The 16,537-nt window shown below is 53.1% G+C and overlaps 5 protein-coding genes across 5 annotated transcripts; 2 read left to right on the forward strand and 3 right to left on the reverse strand.

Annotated features, from left to right (window-relative positions):
* Nucleotides 1-164: 164 nt before the first annotated feature.
* Nucleotides 165-818, forward strand: A1O5_11397 (uncharacterized protein; the record flags this gene model as incomplete). The annotated part of the gene is made up of 1 exon (XM_007751969.1): nucleotides 165-818. One exon carries the CDS (start codon nucleotides 165-167, stop codon nucleotides 816-818), a length of 654 nt encoding a protein of 217 aa, XP_007750159.1.
* Nucleotides 819-1,080: 262 nt separating this feature from the next.
* On the reverse strand, nucleotides 1,081-3,111 carry A1O5_11398 (uncharacterized protein; the record flags this gene model as incomplete). The annotated part of the gene is made up of 5 exons (XM_007751970.1): nucleotides 1,081-1,271; nucleotides 1,319-1,855; nucleotides 1,903-2,162; nucleotides 2,219-2,653; nucleotides 2,702-3,111. The coding sequence occupies 5 exons, from the start codon at nucleotides 3,109-3,111 to the stop codon at nucleotides 1,081-1,083; spliced, it is 1,833 nt and encodes a 610-aa protein (XP_007750160.1).
* A 1,946-nt stretch (nucleotides 3,112-5,057) lies between these two features.
* A1O5_11399 (uncharacterized protein) lies at nucleotides 5,058-6,940 on the reverse strand (the record flags this gene model as incomplete). Its single annotated transcript, XM_007751971.1, has 4 exons — nucleotides 5,058-5,769; nucleotides 5,829-5,950; nucleotides 5,998-6,287; nucleotides 6,337-6,940. The coding sequence occupies 4 exons, from the start codon at nucleotides 6,938-6,940 to the stop codon at nucleotides 5,058-5,060; spliced, it is 1,728 nt and encodes a 575-aa protein (XP_007750161.1).
* Nucleotides 6,941-8,284: 1,344 nt separating this feature from the next.
* A1O5_11400 (uncharacterized protein) lies at nucleotides 8,285-11,335 on the forward strand (the record flags this gene model as incomplete). Its single annotated transcript, XM_007751972.1, has 1 exon — nucleotides 8,285-11,335. The coding sequence occupies one exon, from the start codon at nucleotides 8,285-8,287 to the stop codon at nucleotides 11,333-11,335; it is 3,051 nt and encodes a 1,016-aa protein (XP_007750162.1).
* Nucleotides 11,336-13,460: 2,125 nt separating this feature from the next.
* A1O5_11401 (peptide-N4-(N-acetyl-beta-glucosaminyl)asparagine amidase) lies at nucleotides 13,461-14,894 on the reverse strand (the record flags this gene model as incomplete). The annotated part of the gene is made up of 3 exons (XM_007751973.1): nucleotides 13,461-13,849; nucleotides 13,914-14,314; nucleotides 14,371-14,894. The coding sequence occupies 3 exons, from the start codon at nucleotides 14,892-14,894 to the stop codon at nucleotides 13,461-13,463; spliced, it is 1,314 nt and encodes a 437-aa protein (XP_007750163.1).
* Between the last annotated feature and the right edge of the window lie 1,643 nt (nucleotides 14,895-16,537).

The following is a 16,537-nucleotide window of genomic DNA, read 5'->3' on the forward strand; positions in this document are numbered from 1 at the left end:
CAGGGGAGTCGCTCGTGGTCATGCTCGTAGTACACGTGGTTCGACTTGAAAGTCCAAGAGCCATTTGATCACAGAACCGAAAATATCCAGGGCCGCAAGCCGTACGCAACACGCACAACCCGCTGCCCCCTTCCCAAGCACGAACCAACCACGACCCCAAAAGCATGGGCTTCTTCCGCTACCTCGAATACTTCCTCGCCCGCCTCCTCTACTCGCAGAAGGGCCGGGACGCCAAACTCCTGACCCGCTCGGACCTCTTCGCCGACATCCCCAAGAACATCCAAGTCACGTCGCCGACGCTGGGCGCCTCGCCTGCGCACCTCACCGTCGAGCACTCTCAACTCGGCGCCTCCAAGTTCCCTGATTTGTCATGGTCACTGGACCCCACCGTCAAGAGCGGCATCGAGCAGGGCGACGTCAAAGAGTGGCTTCTGATCTGCGAGGACCCGGACGCACCACTGCCCCTCGTGCCGAACCACGGCGTCTACTACGCCATCCCCGCGACAAAGACGTTCGTCATTCCCGACGACTTCCAACTGGACAACGCGGCCAAGACCGCCGCCGCCGAGCCGGAGGCGAAATGGCTTGCTGGCGGTTTCCGACTCGGCAAGAATCTGCGCGGGACTCTCTACTCCGGACCCCGTCCGCCGGTCGGCCACGGCGAGCACAGGTACTTTTTCCAGGTCGTCGCCTTGAAGGACAACTTGGACACCAAGAAGATGAAGCCTGTGGCCACCAGGGACGATTTGGTCCGAGAGATGCAGGGGAAGATTTGCGGCTGGGGGGAGTGGATTGGGATTTTTGAACAGAAATGGTAGACTGAGAAAACAAGGGGAGGAGCAGAAAGGGACCAACAGGTGTAATTGCTGTTTCGAATCAAATGCTGCCGAGTTTCACAGACTGGTAAATGGTATTCGTCGCGCAAAACCAGCGTTTAGTATTAGGGCGTCCTTGCCTCTGTTTGCTCCAATCATCCAAAACAAAAACAGCACCCCTTCCGCGACTGTTGCCGCTCTCAGTCGTATCATAACAATAGCCAATACCCGAAACGTGTTACTCATACATACTTCTTCACCTCCATCATATCGTGGCAATTGGACCGTCGGTCCATATAGAAGAGAAGACATCCTCTGTGACAGGCCAGCCAAATTCGGTCAGCATTGGATCATCCAAAAAGGTCGAGTAGTCGGGCTTAGTTGCCACCGGCATCGAGCCATCATCTTGAGCAGTTGGATTCGTCTCGTTGGCCGCTTCGATTCCGGAAGCATCTTCTGTTGCACTCAGTAATGTGTTCCATCAGTACAGGAATATATCCTACCAGTCCGATTGTCACCCAAAGGTGGCGGGTAGACGCCCATGAATCCCCCGAATTCTTCCCTCCACCAGACAATCCCGTCCAAAACGACGCTGCCCGTCAGGCGGCTCCGGATACGCAATGCCACCACCTCGGTCCCATTAGGTCTCTTGAAGACGCGATTACTGTTCCAGAGCTGGGTCAAGGCGACGCCATTACGGGCCGGGAGGTCGTCATTCTGGACTGACATGCGTTTGTGGAGGCTGATTCCCAGAAAGAGTGCGGTTTTCGCCCTCTCGACATCGATATATCGGCTGAGAGAGGTCTTGAGCAATCGTAAGAGAACGTGGCTGGTCACCATCAAGCTGTAGAAGAAGTAGAGCCCGGCGCCGGCCAGGCAAACTTGTCCCGACTTGTCTAAATTGTCAAAGGATTCAATTACCTGACAGCACGAGGCACACAGATCATAAAGCGAAGTCGGATCGTGTGCCATTGGGGATTTGTACAAATTGAAGACTTGGATCGTGAGGGTCGCAATGTACACGTAGAGTTGGTCAAGGTCTGCAAGACAGTTAGCCCAGTAAGAGACCGATGAGATTGATTTTCACCGGAAGAGTCTTCCAGCGCGACACTGGAAATCTGCGCCTGGAAGACATTCAACAACGTGTCCAGCGACCTTTCCTGATCAGCAGTCATTGTCCAGAGCCCGTTCTGCGAGGCGGCAATGCAGCATCTCGTGACTACATCCTGTAGTTTCAGCTCGAACTTCAGTTTCGGCGATATCCTCTGAAACAATGCCCGCCGCTGTTCGAGGTCGTGTGGCACATCGAGCATCGGCGTTGGCGGGCTTCCCTTGAAACAGCAACCACTGAAAGCAAATATTAGTCGATGCAATACGGGGTGGTCGAGATATCCAGAGCATACCGTTGATAGACAAGTGTACAATATCCCCAAGTCTCAGCACGGATTTTTAGTTCGTCTTCAGTCAGTTTGACCGGAATTTTGCTGAACTCGTGACTTGCGACCGGCACATGTAATCCAATTTGCATTGCCATGTGTAACACAGCGGCACTAAGCGGGTAGGTCATGTCGTGTCCGTTGCCTGATTTTGGGAAGGGCCAATACAAGATCAGAAGTAACGCTTGCACGACGGGCAAAGTGATGGTCGCGTTGAGCGACATCAGCGCCATGGTCTTGATCTTGGCTGGCAAGACCGAAATGAGCGTCGGGTTTCTAGAATAGGTACGGCATGAGACGCCGATTATGGCCCAGAAGAGTAAGGGAGAGAGGTTGTAATATGCATTCGGTGAAATCGTAGGATCGAGAATGGGAACAAGACTGGCGTAGTCGCGGAAATACCTGGGAAAAGTTTAGAAGGTCATCCATGATGCCGCTCAACATGCCTACAGCCGAAACATCGCGTCGATATCCTTAGAATCGACGGATTGTCCTTCCAGACACCGTGGCAAAGTGCTGCCTGCGGGTTGATAGTCATGAGCGAGACTTTCCGGAGTCTGCAGAGATTCGGCGGCCGCTTGAGAAAACGATCGAAATGAGACTGGGGCAATGGCGGCGTCTCTAAAGAAAGGTGCGACCGACGCCAGACGACTTTCGGACTCGGCGTTGACGGTCCGCAGGTCATTAACAGCCGCCCAAGACGACTGGGGCACAGTCGCCGCCGCCTCGGGGTGATGGCTCGATGATCTGAGGCGCTCCTGAAGCTCGTCGGTGCGAAGCTCAAGCTCAGACAGTCTCCTGTAATTGCACTCTAGATCAACATAGGCCCAGTGCCAATATGAGATGGGGCAGTTGTGCATACTTGCGCTTATGTTCTCTCTTGAAAGGCTCCGAAATGATGCACTGTCTGTTCATCTTCCGACATCGTGTACACGGTTGGTCAGGATCAAGATATGCATCGCAGCGAGCCTTTCAAGCCAGCGGCCTTCAATTAGTTGCTGCGCACACGATAGATACGCGTCTTATCCATACCTTCTGCTGCCGACATTCCGTACACGCTCTTTTGACGACTTTTCCCTCAGTCCTGTTTGAGTTGTTCAGAGAGACGCCCTAACAGATGAGTGAACAAGGTCGGACTTACGGGGAGGTCTTGTCGTCGCTCATTTTGCGCGTAATCTCCAGGGCATAGGCATCAAACGCGCTTGATGAGGCCGTAATAGGGTGTGTCAAGATCAAGCACCAAATACAACATAACACATGGAGGGCAACATCGCAGAATCAGAGAAATGAGACGGAGAAGGGAACGAGGATTGACTTCCGGACTGTCAAGGTGCCTTGCTGAGGGGCTAGGGCGTTTTCGCGATCAACCAATCGTCGGACCCTGCCGGCTAAATACACCGAAGCTCCGCCATTGCAGGGCACGTGCAGCACGTGCATCTCCCCAGTCCGTCCGACGCGTACCCAGTACTGGGTACTTGGAGTTTACTTAGGCGGTCACGTGAAGAGAGCCAGCGAGCCAGATTTGGCTCCCTACTCTGGGCTCAGGGAGGCTCACCGTAGGCCCAAAAGCTCAGCTTAAACTAACGTTCGACACACAAAAACACTCGCTCAAATTATCAATTGAACTATGACTGCATGAACTGGATATCTTTCCGAGTTTGGTACCAGCGACCCTATTTGCATGTAGGAATGTCACCTGTACAGACAATTCCCCACACGAATCTTGACCGCTCCAGAGTCCGTTTCCACTCAAGATGTGAGCCCCTGCCTGTTTACTCTGTGCAATCATGAGTGCCGCTTGCCAGGCACTGAAATACTGCAGAAGCTCATCCTGTTATCGGGAGAGAGAGCAACCGAGCCGAGAGGAAAATCAGATATCGATTCCCTTGGAAACCTGTCCGACATCAGCAGTCGCTACTAATGGCAAGACAGATTTACCTTGTAGAACAAACACTACTGTAGCATGCCCGACGAGGACACTCTAGTCGAGAGACACTTTTTCCTATCTACGGGCTACAGCCGATGGACTCGAAACAAGGGGTTTCCTGTGATGGGAGTAGTCTATGATGGTTAATCATTATTACTCGGCGTAAGATGGTTGCCATTTTCTGGGTGAGAGAGACTACCACAGCTGAGACGGTCAATCAGCGAGAGCAGAAGAGCATACTAAGCATAGATTGATCGTGCCCATTGACTTCGCCAGCACATCTATCCTTGGAACTTGTCATTGTCACCCAGCGATAACTTCGGATATGTCGGCGGGGGCTCTTCTCATCCTGTACATGAAGTGGTCGACTCCTCCCTCCCCGTTCTTTCGAGACGCTGATTCCATATGTAGCCAACCTCGCAGCTTAGAACTCTCTGTTCCATCGGGGCCCTTCTTTTCTTGTGCAATCCTACGGATCTCTTGAAACAGTGAAGAGTGCTGCACGAGGGCCCTGAAATAGGCTCAATTGCAGGCACCTTCAACATAAACGTCTGCAAACCGAGTATTTAACATTAGCCAGAACGAAAGCATGCAATGGCGTAGGAAGGCTCTCCTAATTTTACTATGATCATCACGGGTGTTGTCCAAATGAATGCATTGAGGCTCGCTGACCGTTGTAAGCCAGTGTGTTAATACATATACCACGTCGCTGCTAGGAAGGTGAAGAGAACTGAAGAGGAGGCAATCCAGCCTCATGGAGAATGCACAATTCCAAACTGTCCATGGTGTATACAAGGACGTTACAGTCATGAAAATGACTGATAAAGTGATCGTGTAGAATACAAAGTGTGAGAACCGCACAACATGCAGCTGCATGCATTATCCCGCTCCTGACATCACTGCCGTCTCCCAACACTGTTTCCACTCGCGCTCCAATCTACTGTGCAACAAGAATTTCTTCAGCCCTCCTCGAACAGATTCCCATCCCCGCGCCGGGTATTCGCAGGCCACAAACTTGGCCATCACTTCCATCTGCAAGTAATCCAACCGGCCTCGCCGTGCCGCATTCGCCGTCAGCAGGGCGAGCCACTCGCATAGATCTCTGGCCCACGCCTCTTCGAATATCCAGCAACGTAGCGCGTCTCCAAGTTCTTCGACAATGCGACGGTATCCTGAACAACGACAGGTCCAGCCCAAGAGGTTTGCATGATAGATGAACAGCGCTTTGCAGACTGCTCTCTCCACTTTCCGTTCCTCGTTGGAAAGTCGACATAATCTCATAATTTGGGCACTGTGGAGGCGGGGATCAAAGCTCATTAGGAACGCTTGATCATCCTCCGACGGTGCCTCGGACCCTGGTTCTCGGTCGATGCACTTTGTCCAACGAATCGTATTTGCAAGAATAGAGAGGACGTCACTAGACAGGTGACCATCCGCGGCCACGGATTGAAACCCCACGGTCAAAGCGGCAACCGTCTTTATTATTGCCGGCGGATATGGCTGACTTGGGTACTGTAACTGAGCGCGGTCAAAGGTAGGGTCATGCGGGGCAACGCGATCGCCAAATATCAGCAAAGCATTGGATTCGGCCCTTTTGCAGCCCCGTCAGATCTCGTTTAGATTACAGACCCGAGTAACTGTGACACATACCAGGATATGAAAGACAAAAGAGTACCTCCAAATGTCTCCATAGTACTTGGGGCTATTGCTTTGATCATTTTTCTGAGACCGTTCAAGTGCGCTGCGTAGGCAACGACATCCAAGAATACGTTCTGCTCTTGTTAACGAGGTTGATCCAATCGGGGCAGTCAGGCCTTACGTCAATAATCATGAGGAAGACTGTTGCCAGAATAACAGCTTCGTCAACGCACCCCGAGTTCAACTTGGTCCGTATTCCACTGAGCGCCTGACCTTTGTGATAGAGCGACCAGTTGCAAATCCGTTTCTGAAAGTTTTGACCCGCTGCTCTAAAACTCAGGCAAAGCGCCACAGTCGCTTCGAAGAGCTCTACGTTTTGTAGAGCAGAAGGGAAAGCGTCCCGGATAAGAGGATTGTCTTTGGTTTGGTATTTCAAACCAGGTCTTTGCGAAGGCGCCCAGTTGTGGATATCTGAATCTCGTCAATAAAAGTTGTGGAAGCAAGACAGGGGAGATGATACAGTGATCCATAGCTGTGACAACCTCATCGCCTTGTCGGACTGGTACAGAGTCAAACGGGTCAAATAAGAGCGAAGTCGGATGGCGAGCGAGTCGGACTAGATCGGCCGGCAGGTCACAAATAGCTCCTTGACTGCTTTCGTGTGATGAGGCAGTTTCTGATCGACGGCGCCATTTCTCTTTGCTCGAGGTCGGAGTTGGACAAGATATTGTTGAAATTGAGCCAGACTGGCTGCCTGGTGCGTATTTTTTCTCTGATTTACGATCAACATCTGTAGCGAACAATGGGTCGCTCGCAACGACCGCGCCTGCAGATGGGCTACAGTTCCATTGAAGGAAGATATCATCAGACCTCTCTGACTCCTGCTTGATATTGGCTCCAGTGCTGGATGGCTCCTTCGATGAGGAATCTCCCTCACTAATTTTGTCGCTCCTTCTGCGCGGCGGCGGCACCGGCTTGGTCACGGGAATGCCTTTCTTGCGCCAATACGCCACCCGGGCAGCGTGAGCTCGGGCTTCAGAGTGTTGTAGTTCTTGCAAGCGACGTTTGTTTGGCTTCGCATGATCCTTGAAGGTTGATTGATTATAATTTACCAGGGTCGGCATGGCGCTCCTAGTGTCGAGCGTCAACGCTCATATTGAGTAGATCGATTTTTCGCAGTCAGCGCTTTCCACTCCACCACAAGGTGAGAGGTAATCAACCGGCGACCATAGCCTGAGAACAGCAACCGAATATGTTCGTAAGTCGAGGAGAGCACAGATGAAAGGCTCTCTCGTGGTGATCCTCGGATTTTGCGAATTGATGACCAAGGGTCCAAGAACTCCAAAGTCCTCGGTTGAGGATTGTTCAAGCCTGGTAGGCGGCGGTCAGTCGAAACAAGGCCTGTTGCGGCAAGCGAGATGCGTCGGGCTTAATATTTCAGACCAAATCGAGGATTCCGGCTCCCTCAAAAGGACATGAGCAGCGCTCAAAAGATTCCACGACAATGATGAGATACTGCAGGATGGAGATAGGTCGTCGCAAGGGTGGTACTGTCGTCGGCTCCTGACAGTGCCGTCCATTTGCTAGCTTATTCCAGTCTCCGGAGTGTTAACGGCGTGAGAGACGACGACACAAGCACATGCCGCAGCAAGGCGGTCTCACGATAACCGAAGCGAGGGTCTGAGGACTGGGTTCAAGTAGCCGGGAGAAGCGCAACGGCCTCCAGCACTCAGCCCAGAAACCTGCTGCTTCGGCCTGTTCGCTTGCCTAGTTCGGCAGCAACCGCGCCATCTATCAGCCCTAATTATGTAGCAGACCGAATCTTTGACAGTTGGACCTCAGTGACGCCCCTATTGATTGTGTGCTGTCTGTCTACTGGCGACGATCTTGCCAGGGCTCCAGGGATTTATGTATTGCAGATCATGGTCTCGTTTGTCATCAAGGTACATGCAAGCGGTCTCGACGAAGTCAGGGAGGGATGCGCTGTTCATGTGGCAGTGGTATGTTTGGTAGAAGGATGTGCTGCTAGACACATGGCTATGACAAGTGTTTTGTTTTTCTTTTTCTTTTTCTTTTTCTTTTTCTTTTTTTCTTTTTGAAGTTCAATGGCGTGAAAGATAGAGCAACAGCTGGCTGAAAATGGGAGGAAGACTTCCAGCGAGGGTGCGGCAAGCAGGCAGGGTGCGGGTGCGGAGCGATGTGAGGCGAGGAGGGTACTGGGGTACTGGCTCGCTGGGTACAGGGAGGGTAATGGGGAGGGGCGCAGGCTGGTGGGCGTTATCGATAACGCTCGTCGGCGCCTATTATCGCCGACTGCGAAACTTTTTTTTCTGTCCGTGAAAGATTTAGTGTCGAACGACAGAGAGCTGGCTTCGCACAGCAAAAGAATGATGTTGTCGAGTGCTTTTCAAGTTCTCAAACACAAATGACACCATGATATCGATGCTGTGACTGTCAGACCCCACACAATGGACATTCACAGGTGCCGCTTCGTGCAGTATCCTCCAGAACCCATCAACGCTCTTGCATTTTCCCACTCCTCCAATCCAAAGAGAAAAACACCTTCCGAACTGCGCCTGGCCCTGGGTCGCAACAACGGCGACATTGAAATATGGGATCCTAGAAGTGGCCTCTGGGTGCAGGAAACCATTCTAAGAGGAAGCAAAAACACCACGATCGAACAACTCGCCTGGACTCAAGACCTCCTATGCGAAGAGGAAAACGACTCTAACGCGCCAAAGACTTCAAGGGGCCCTTTACGCCTTTTCAGTACTGGCGGGTCAACCTCAGTGACAGAGTGGGATCTAAGTACAGGTGCTCCTAGAAGCAAGGCGGAAGGAAATTTTGGGGATATCTGGTGCTTTGCTGCGCAACCCCAGCTTGAAGATGCCGAAAGTCCAGAAGCACTCAAAGGCGGCGCAGGGTCACAGTTACTGGCAGCTGGATGCTCTGACGGGACGATAATTCTCTTCTCTACCGAGGACGATGACCTACGCTACCTTCGACCCCTGGTACAACTCCCAGTAAAGAAACCCAAAGTACTTAGCCTCGTATGGCGCGACCGCAACACCCTGCTCGCCGGGTGTGAAGACAGCACGATTCGTGTCATCGATGTGTTGAGCAGAAGAATCATACGGAACATGAGCCTGGGGAAACCAGTAGAGGGCAATAACTCTGTCGTATGGACTGTCAAATGCCTGCCCAGTGGAGCAATCCTCTCTGGCGATTCATCGGGGGAATTGAAGATATGGGATTCAAAGAACTACTCCTTGGTCCAACGTCTGAAAAGTCACAAAGCCGATATCCTCGATATTGCCACGAGTGCTTCTGGAGACGCCATTTTTTCGGTTGGTGTTGATCGGAGAACTGTAACCTACCGGATGGCCCCTCTTCATTCTGGAACACAAAGGACAAGGTGGGCCGAAGTCGCCCATAAACGGTTCCATCAACACGACGTCAAATGTGCAGCTAGCTTTGAGAGCAAAGAATTGAGTATTCTGGTCTCGGGCGGCATGGATGCTCAGCCTGTCATCGTCCCAATTCGCCACTCACAGACCGAGTATCATCGTGCCCTTCCACATCTCCCTCAACAATCACAGATTTCGGCATCTCCGATCTCAAGGATGTTCATTTCCTGGTGGGATCGCGAGATCGTGGTCTACCATGTCCGCAAATTTTCGAATCTGCCAGAGGCTGATTTGGGCCCCGACGGAACAGCGGAATCACGCTATGAAACACTCACAAGTCTTGTCTTACAGGGCGACCAGAGCATTCAAGATGCACAGATCTCTCGAGATGGACGATTGGTCGTGGCAGCGACCACCAACAACGTCAAGATGTTTCAATTACGAAAGACTCATGTCTCAGGGAAACCATGTCTCCGAACTCGACAGATTGAACTTCCTCCTTCGGTCGCCCGCCTAGGCGCACGGAGAGTGGGCTTCTCTCCTGACGGCAAGTGGTTGTACTGTGTAAGGAAAGATAACGCCCTGGTCATGGTAAAGATTCTGCCTTCGAACGATCCAAAGGACCGTCCCGTGATTCACGAGAAAATCGTCAAGCTCTACCGGCAACCCCGAAAGACAACAAAGTCTGCCCTGGGTAGTTACCTCCAACTTATCAAGCAAGTCGCATTCTCCACCGATAGCCGCGTGCTCTCTGTGGGAGATTTATCCGGTGCCATTGACGTCTGGGTACTTGAAGGTTACGAAGACGTCCACTTCGTCGACGATGCTGCTTCAGATCCCTCTGACTCGTCTGCATCCTCCACCTCATCTACTACATCGGACGACGAAGACGACGACTCATCTTCCCCCATAATCCACGGCCAAAAATGGATGCGCAACCCCTCTGGTTCTAGTCTCCCACAACTTGACTCCTCAATCCTTGCACTCACGTTCCGACCATCGCAAATCATTCCCAAGAGACCGTCATTTGGTACTAACCTGGGTCTACACGCCACGCGCCACAACCCGCACGCAGTCAGCCACGAACCTCTTGACGAAGCGAACACAAAGCTCATGGCTGTCACTGCGAAACATCAACTTGTGGAATTCGATATTTCCACCGCAAAGCTAAGCGACTGGTCACGACGGAATCCCTCAAAGTTTCTGCCCCATGATTTCACCAGAATCAAAGATCGGGTTGTGGGTTGTTTCTGGGATTGCAATGATAGGGCGACGAGAGGAGAAAGATTGTGGCTGTATGGATCAGTCTGGATGTTCATGTTTGATGTCTCTCGAGATTTACTGAGAGACGATGACCGTCCGAAAGGGGCAACCAATGATTTGGGGGAGGGAGAAGTCGAACAAACTGGACGATTGGGGAGATACGAAGTGGTCAAACATGTCGTGAAAGGGGACGACCAGAACCGGAAAGGACAAACACTACCCGAACTGGTTCGCAATGAAAAGCGGGAGCGCCACAACACAAGAAGACGGAAGCGCAAACGCGGCACTGGAGCCGGAGACGAGATCCATCTCAAAGACCGTGAGGGTGATATTGGGATTGAATCACGCAGGTTCAAGGACGCCTCAGGCAACGATGCGGAGATGATTGATCTCGACACCAATAACACTGCAAACGAGATGGACCTGGACGATGAACTGGACGAGGACGAAAGGCAAGACGATGTCCTAGCCCTGATGAGACGAGGTGAAAGTGCATCTGCGGCGGCGGCTGAAGTGGTTACGGATGAGCAGACGACAACCTCAGTGTCCGCGCAGAAATGTCCCAGGATGTACTGGTATACCTTCGAATATCACTCAATCCTGGGGATCGAAGTGATTGGACCTGCAGAGCCATCTCCTACGAGGATTCACATCACCAACACCGACACCGGCTACGCCACCATTGACGTGCGCACGGCTGAAGGCAACAAGCCGGAGCAAGATGGCAATGCGAGGGGAAATGTGGACGAAAACCCCGGCGGAAACATTGAAGTCATCGTCGTCGAGCGGCCCATGTTTGATGTGGAGCTGCCACCTCGCTTCGATGATGGGCAAGATTGGGATGTGTGAATCCGACACTAATGATACCGAGTCAGAGTCTGCACCTGCAGTTACTGAGTGGAATGAGACATTAGACAGATGGGGATTGATGCGCACGGTAGCCAAGGAAAAATTCTGTCGCCTGGATTGTGGACCAATCCACGTTCAAAACTATCCATTTCTGCCCCCCTACAATCAGAGATCTATATAGAGAGTCGGTGGGGAATGGGCAAAGAGGAAGCACTCCAAAAAGCAATTCGTTCGTCAACAGGTCCTCAGGCCCAACCACTGCAGCTTTTACACGCGCAGCGGCCGATCGCGTACGAGGACAGGGAGGTCATTTTCTGACCCTCATGAATACGGACAATGGACATATTCTCAAGCTAGCCGTTGTCGAGCTTCGCCTGAGTACCCTATAATACTTTCGTACCTCCATGTACCTACCTGCCTGGAATGTGGTACTCTTGCGAGTCCTGGGTCCTCGTAGTCAAAGCCCGCGTCAACTTTTCGCCGCTGGTTTGCGATTGGCGACGTGCGAATGGCGATCCTTGAGCTACAATCTCCGTAACCTATCCCACTGAGCTATGTATGTACCAAGCTATGTACATACCTAGCTGGCTAACCTACGCAGTAGTCTGCACTCGTAGGCTCTCGCATGGGACAGATAGTCCAAGGACCGCTTTGCGGTGGGAGTACGTATTCGTGGGGTGCATACAATACGTGTTCGGTGTACCGGGTACCGTTCATGCGATCTCGTATCATATCATCCCATCCCATCGTGCCCTCCTACATACGCCTTCCGCCTTCCTATCCCCGTCCTCAAGGGAATGCGGCGCGTGATGAGCATGACTCTCGCCGGGGCCATCACCAACGAGGATGAGGGCGCCAACGCGGCGCCCAGAATACGAGTGCCTATGTACATAGGTACTCATATGACAGAGGACGACAGGCCGGGACGCCTGGTGCCGGGCCGATGCCCTATAAAAGTACCGCGTACCGGTACCTACCGAGGGTGCAACGGTACATCGACGGCACACCAACAGCGCGTATACTTACTAGAACATAGGTGCTGACCTGGGTCCTGAGGGAGTATTTTAACCTCGGGCCTCGTACTAATCTGTACCACATCTGTGGGCTCGTCGTGCGCGTCGGAAAAGGCCCCAATGGAGAATTTCCCAGAGAGACCATTCGGGAGTACATCTCTGCATGCAGGCATCCTGGGGAATCAAATGGCCGATCCAGACGAGGACGCACGGACGGACCAGAGTCCAATAGTAATAGGACATGTTGGACATGGTACGTACCAACACGTACCGTACCTGGGTAGGTAGAGAAAATTAGCCCGGAATTCCGCCGGTCTGAATTACGACGCCTTTGTCCGGCCGATGCTCCATTTCCGATCCTCGATCCTGGTACATTGAATGGAGTCTAGAGTACGTACCATGTGCTTGGCATGGGGCGGTGGATTGCGTCTTCCCCATCCACGAACCGGACAAGACAAAGGTGCAGGAGGGAAAATCCTTTTCACGACGTGACAGTTCAATGCCGATTGATTGATTCTGTCTCTACACACGTGGCCCATCGATACATTGGAACCACATTTTATTTCCAGGTCGCTTCCTTCTGCCGCTCAAATCGACAACCTCAGAACATCTTTCCAAATGCTGTGGCGACGCGCGGCGAGATCTTCTCCAGCTTCTTCCAAAAGAACACGCTGGACCGTGCAATCTACTCCGCAAAGCTCTCAAAAACACGCAGATGAATGCTTCCCATAATTCTCTCGCTCGTGTAGCACGTGACGCCGTCGAACGCCGTCGAACCATAAAAGGAGCAATGCCTCTGGTGGTTGATCGTAGCAGTAATCAAATGCAAACCCTTGCCGTACCCTGACACATGAAAAGATGTAGCGAGCCTCCCGTATCCCTTGGTCGTGGTTTTGCGTCCATGTAAAATGCAGTATTGACTTGCCCCAACGCCTCGAATGTTGCATGCCGTGTTTAAGCTGTAATTACTCCTCGACTAGTTGTAAAATGGTATCATCAGATCAAGCATAACGACGTTATCGTGTAGGGTGATGACAAAGGGAATGGCAGAGAGGGCAACAGGATGTCGAATTATCTTGCCCCAGCGACATGGAATCATAGCATCATCCTTGCTACCGATGGCCCGACTGATCCATGTGTTGCTGAGACCATTGAACAGCGGCCTCTTGTTGTCTGTCGACCGGATGTTTCACCTCGTCGGGTCGTTCAGCATTGATCGACCCGGGCATGGAGTTGATCATGTCACTGGCCAAGGATTGCGCGACATAGCTGCGGAGCTCCCGCTCTTCTCTTTCGTCTTCCCGCATCAATTGGTTCCTCACGTGCTTGTCCATGTTCTCGCGTCGGATTTTACGAATCTCGTGCATGATCCACAGCAGGACCTCTTCCGGGCAGCGAGTTCTAGGGAGGTGATAACGAGAATTGCGCACATATCGACGGGTGACATCGGTGGCTCCGTCGTTGGAGAAGGCGATACAGTAGGCCATCTTTCGGTTCCAGCCTGGACAGGGGTTGCGTCAGAACAACGGCGATTTGAAGTCGACGGGGGGATGAAGTGTGCTCACCTTCCGTATATACTCTTGGATTGTCCCACATCTCTTCACAAGGGTCGACGTGGATCCACCGCCGTTGGTGCTCGCTATAAACCTCGGTCCATACGTGATCTTCACTGTTCCACACCCATCGTACTCTGGCGCCGGCGGCACGGCACAGCATGCTGAAACAGTTGGCGAACTCTCCTGCCCGCCCTCTCCGAGTCTCCAGCAACGTCCAAACCTCGGAGTATCGAGGAAACCTTTCAAAGGCCTGGCAACCAGGATTCGTGCACTGGTAAAGCTCGGTTCTTGTCGCTCCACGGGCGACTTCGTCCGGGGTGGTGGGCGTCTGACCCCGGGCGATGGTGGCACCATGACACCTTGAGCAGGGAGGGTTGTTGACGAAGGCGAAAAAGGACCGCTTAAACCACCTACAGATCAAGTTAGAAACTCAGCCAGCCAAGGAAGACAGCTCGCAACGACGTACCTGAGCAGCGATCTGATGACGCAGTCCTGGTAACCCCATTCTGGTTTGACGTTGTCACCTTTGGAGGCCGCTAGGGCTTTCAGCAGATTGTGTTCCTCTTCGGCCTCGACATAGATTCGGTCAATGGGCACGTGTGTTAATGCCTCGTCCAGCAGGCCGGGATTTTCATATTTGACGGGGGTCATGGACAAGGTGAGTAGGAGATTTCGGAATTTGAGGGACGGACCATCCTGTGGCGGAGAAGGGACAATTGGATAACTGCGGAAGTTGGTGTAGGTCGGCGGGTGGTGTTGCGACGAGAGAGAACTGGGCGCCACGGACGAGGGTGCGGAGTTCGGGGGGTGTGTGATGTGCGACGACGTGGGAGGTGCGAGATGGGGTGACGCAGAGCGAGGAGTCCTTGCTTGTTCCTCGAGTTCGTTTAACCTCCTTGTTCGTAGCAACTGTTCGAACTGTTTCGAGAGGTCGGCAGCGTTGAAGTCGAATTCGTCGTCGAGAATGCGCGGCCGCGCGTTCCCCGCCATGGCTGCAGAGCAGTTCGTTGGGTGCAGTCAATGGGGCGACGAGAGGAAGAGGAGAGGGAAGGCGGGAGAGAGGAAGAGCGGAAAGAGAGGAGAGGCTCGAGGCTCAAGGGCGACGAGAGAGAGAAGCCGGGCAGCAGAGGGTGCTAAGGGTTCAATCTGATCTGATCAAATCAATCTGATACAAGGGTGCTGGTGACAAACTGGCGCAGTCGCCGGAGCACAGCCCGAGTCCAGTTGCCTCGCCACAATCAGTTCCAGGGATAGGCCATTCACCCAGAGCTAGGTCGAGAGAGCAAGTCGGTGCAAGAGCGATTGAGAAGTATCGACACGGTCTAGAGAGCAAGACAGCAAGGTGCCGAGTATTGTAGTAGGAGGAGGGGAGGAGGAGGATGAGGGAAGAAGAGGCGACAGTGAGGTGGTGAGGATGGTGCAGTGCGCAATGGGCTGTGGTACGTGGACGAAGATTGCGTGAGCCTCCAAGCAATTACTAGGCGCACACACGCGCGCTCACTTACTCACTCACTCACTCACACACCTACTCACTTACTCACTGTTGGAAAGGGTAGCGGTGGGCACTGGGAGGCCGACGTGGACTATCGCCTACCTACGGACGGTGGCCAGGCAGAAAAAGGAGCGACGGCCGTGAGGACTTGGGCGGGCGCTGGATTGGCCCAGTGTTGCCCAGTTGGCCCCCCGAGGAGGCTACTGTCACTACTGTCACTACTGTCAACCACGGTCCAGGGTGCAGTGCCAATTCTGGGGGATTCGGACGGCAGCTTGTGCTGGGAGGCTGACGACGCACAGCACCTGCGCCGCGCGTCCCCCTTAATAGTGTGGTAGTGCCCTGGAGCCCTGGAGCCCAGGAGCCCAGGAGCCCTGTTTGGCCCTGGCACCACCAAGCACAAGCAAGCAGCAAGCAGGCCAATCATCCGCCACCAGCCCCCGCTCCCCCCTGGTCTGCCTCTGGTCTGCCTCTGGTCTGCCTCTGGTCTGCCTCTGCCTCTACCTCTGCCTCTGCCTCTACCTCTGCCTCTGCCTCTACCTCTGCCTCTACCTCTGCCTCTACCTCTGGTCTGCGGTTCTTGTCTTTCCATCCACCTGCGGCACGTGTCGATCAAGACTGCTCGCTACAAGAAGAGAAAGAACAGAGGACAAGAACGCCACGAAAGCAGGGACAGGCATTCTCCTCTTCTTTTCGCCTTCGAAGTGCGGACTGGGGAGTCGGGACATATTACTGCACCCTCCGCGCTTTGTCCGACTTTCAGCGATTTCAGACCAGTCATGGTTACGAACAAGGCCCTCCGCTGGCTCGCCGAGGTGAGTCCTCTCAAGGCGCACGTAATGGCCTTGGCAGTGCTGATGCGATGCGCAATGCCTAATTCCTCGCCTGGGCGATTTTGTGTCAATCAGATGGCCAGAATGGCAAAGAAAAGCTCCGAGCCAAGATCGATGGCTGAATGCTCATTCCCTGTCATTCGCTCCCCGGCGCTGTGAAGGGGCGAAGGGGCGATGGGGGTCCCACGTTTTCGCCCTTTTCTTGCCGTTTGGGATGTTTTCGATGTTCCCATGCCTACCTACCTACTCCGATCATGAGGAAACCTTCTCTTGGCTTCCCCCTACCGTTGCCCATCCGTCTCTTGGCA

This window comes from Cladophialophora psammophila, assembly GCF_000585535.1.
Source record: "Cladophialophora psammophila CBS 110553 chromosome Unknown aczJe-supercont1.25, whole genome shotgun sequence".
Taxonomy (NCBI): Eukaryota; Fungi; Ascomycota; class Eurotiomycetes; order Chaetothyriales; family Herpotrichiellaceae; genus Cladophialophora; species Cladophialophora psammophila.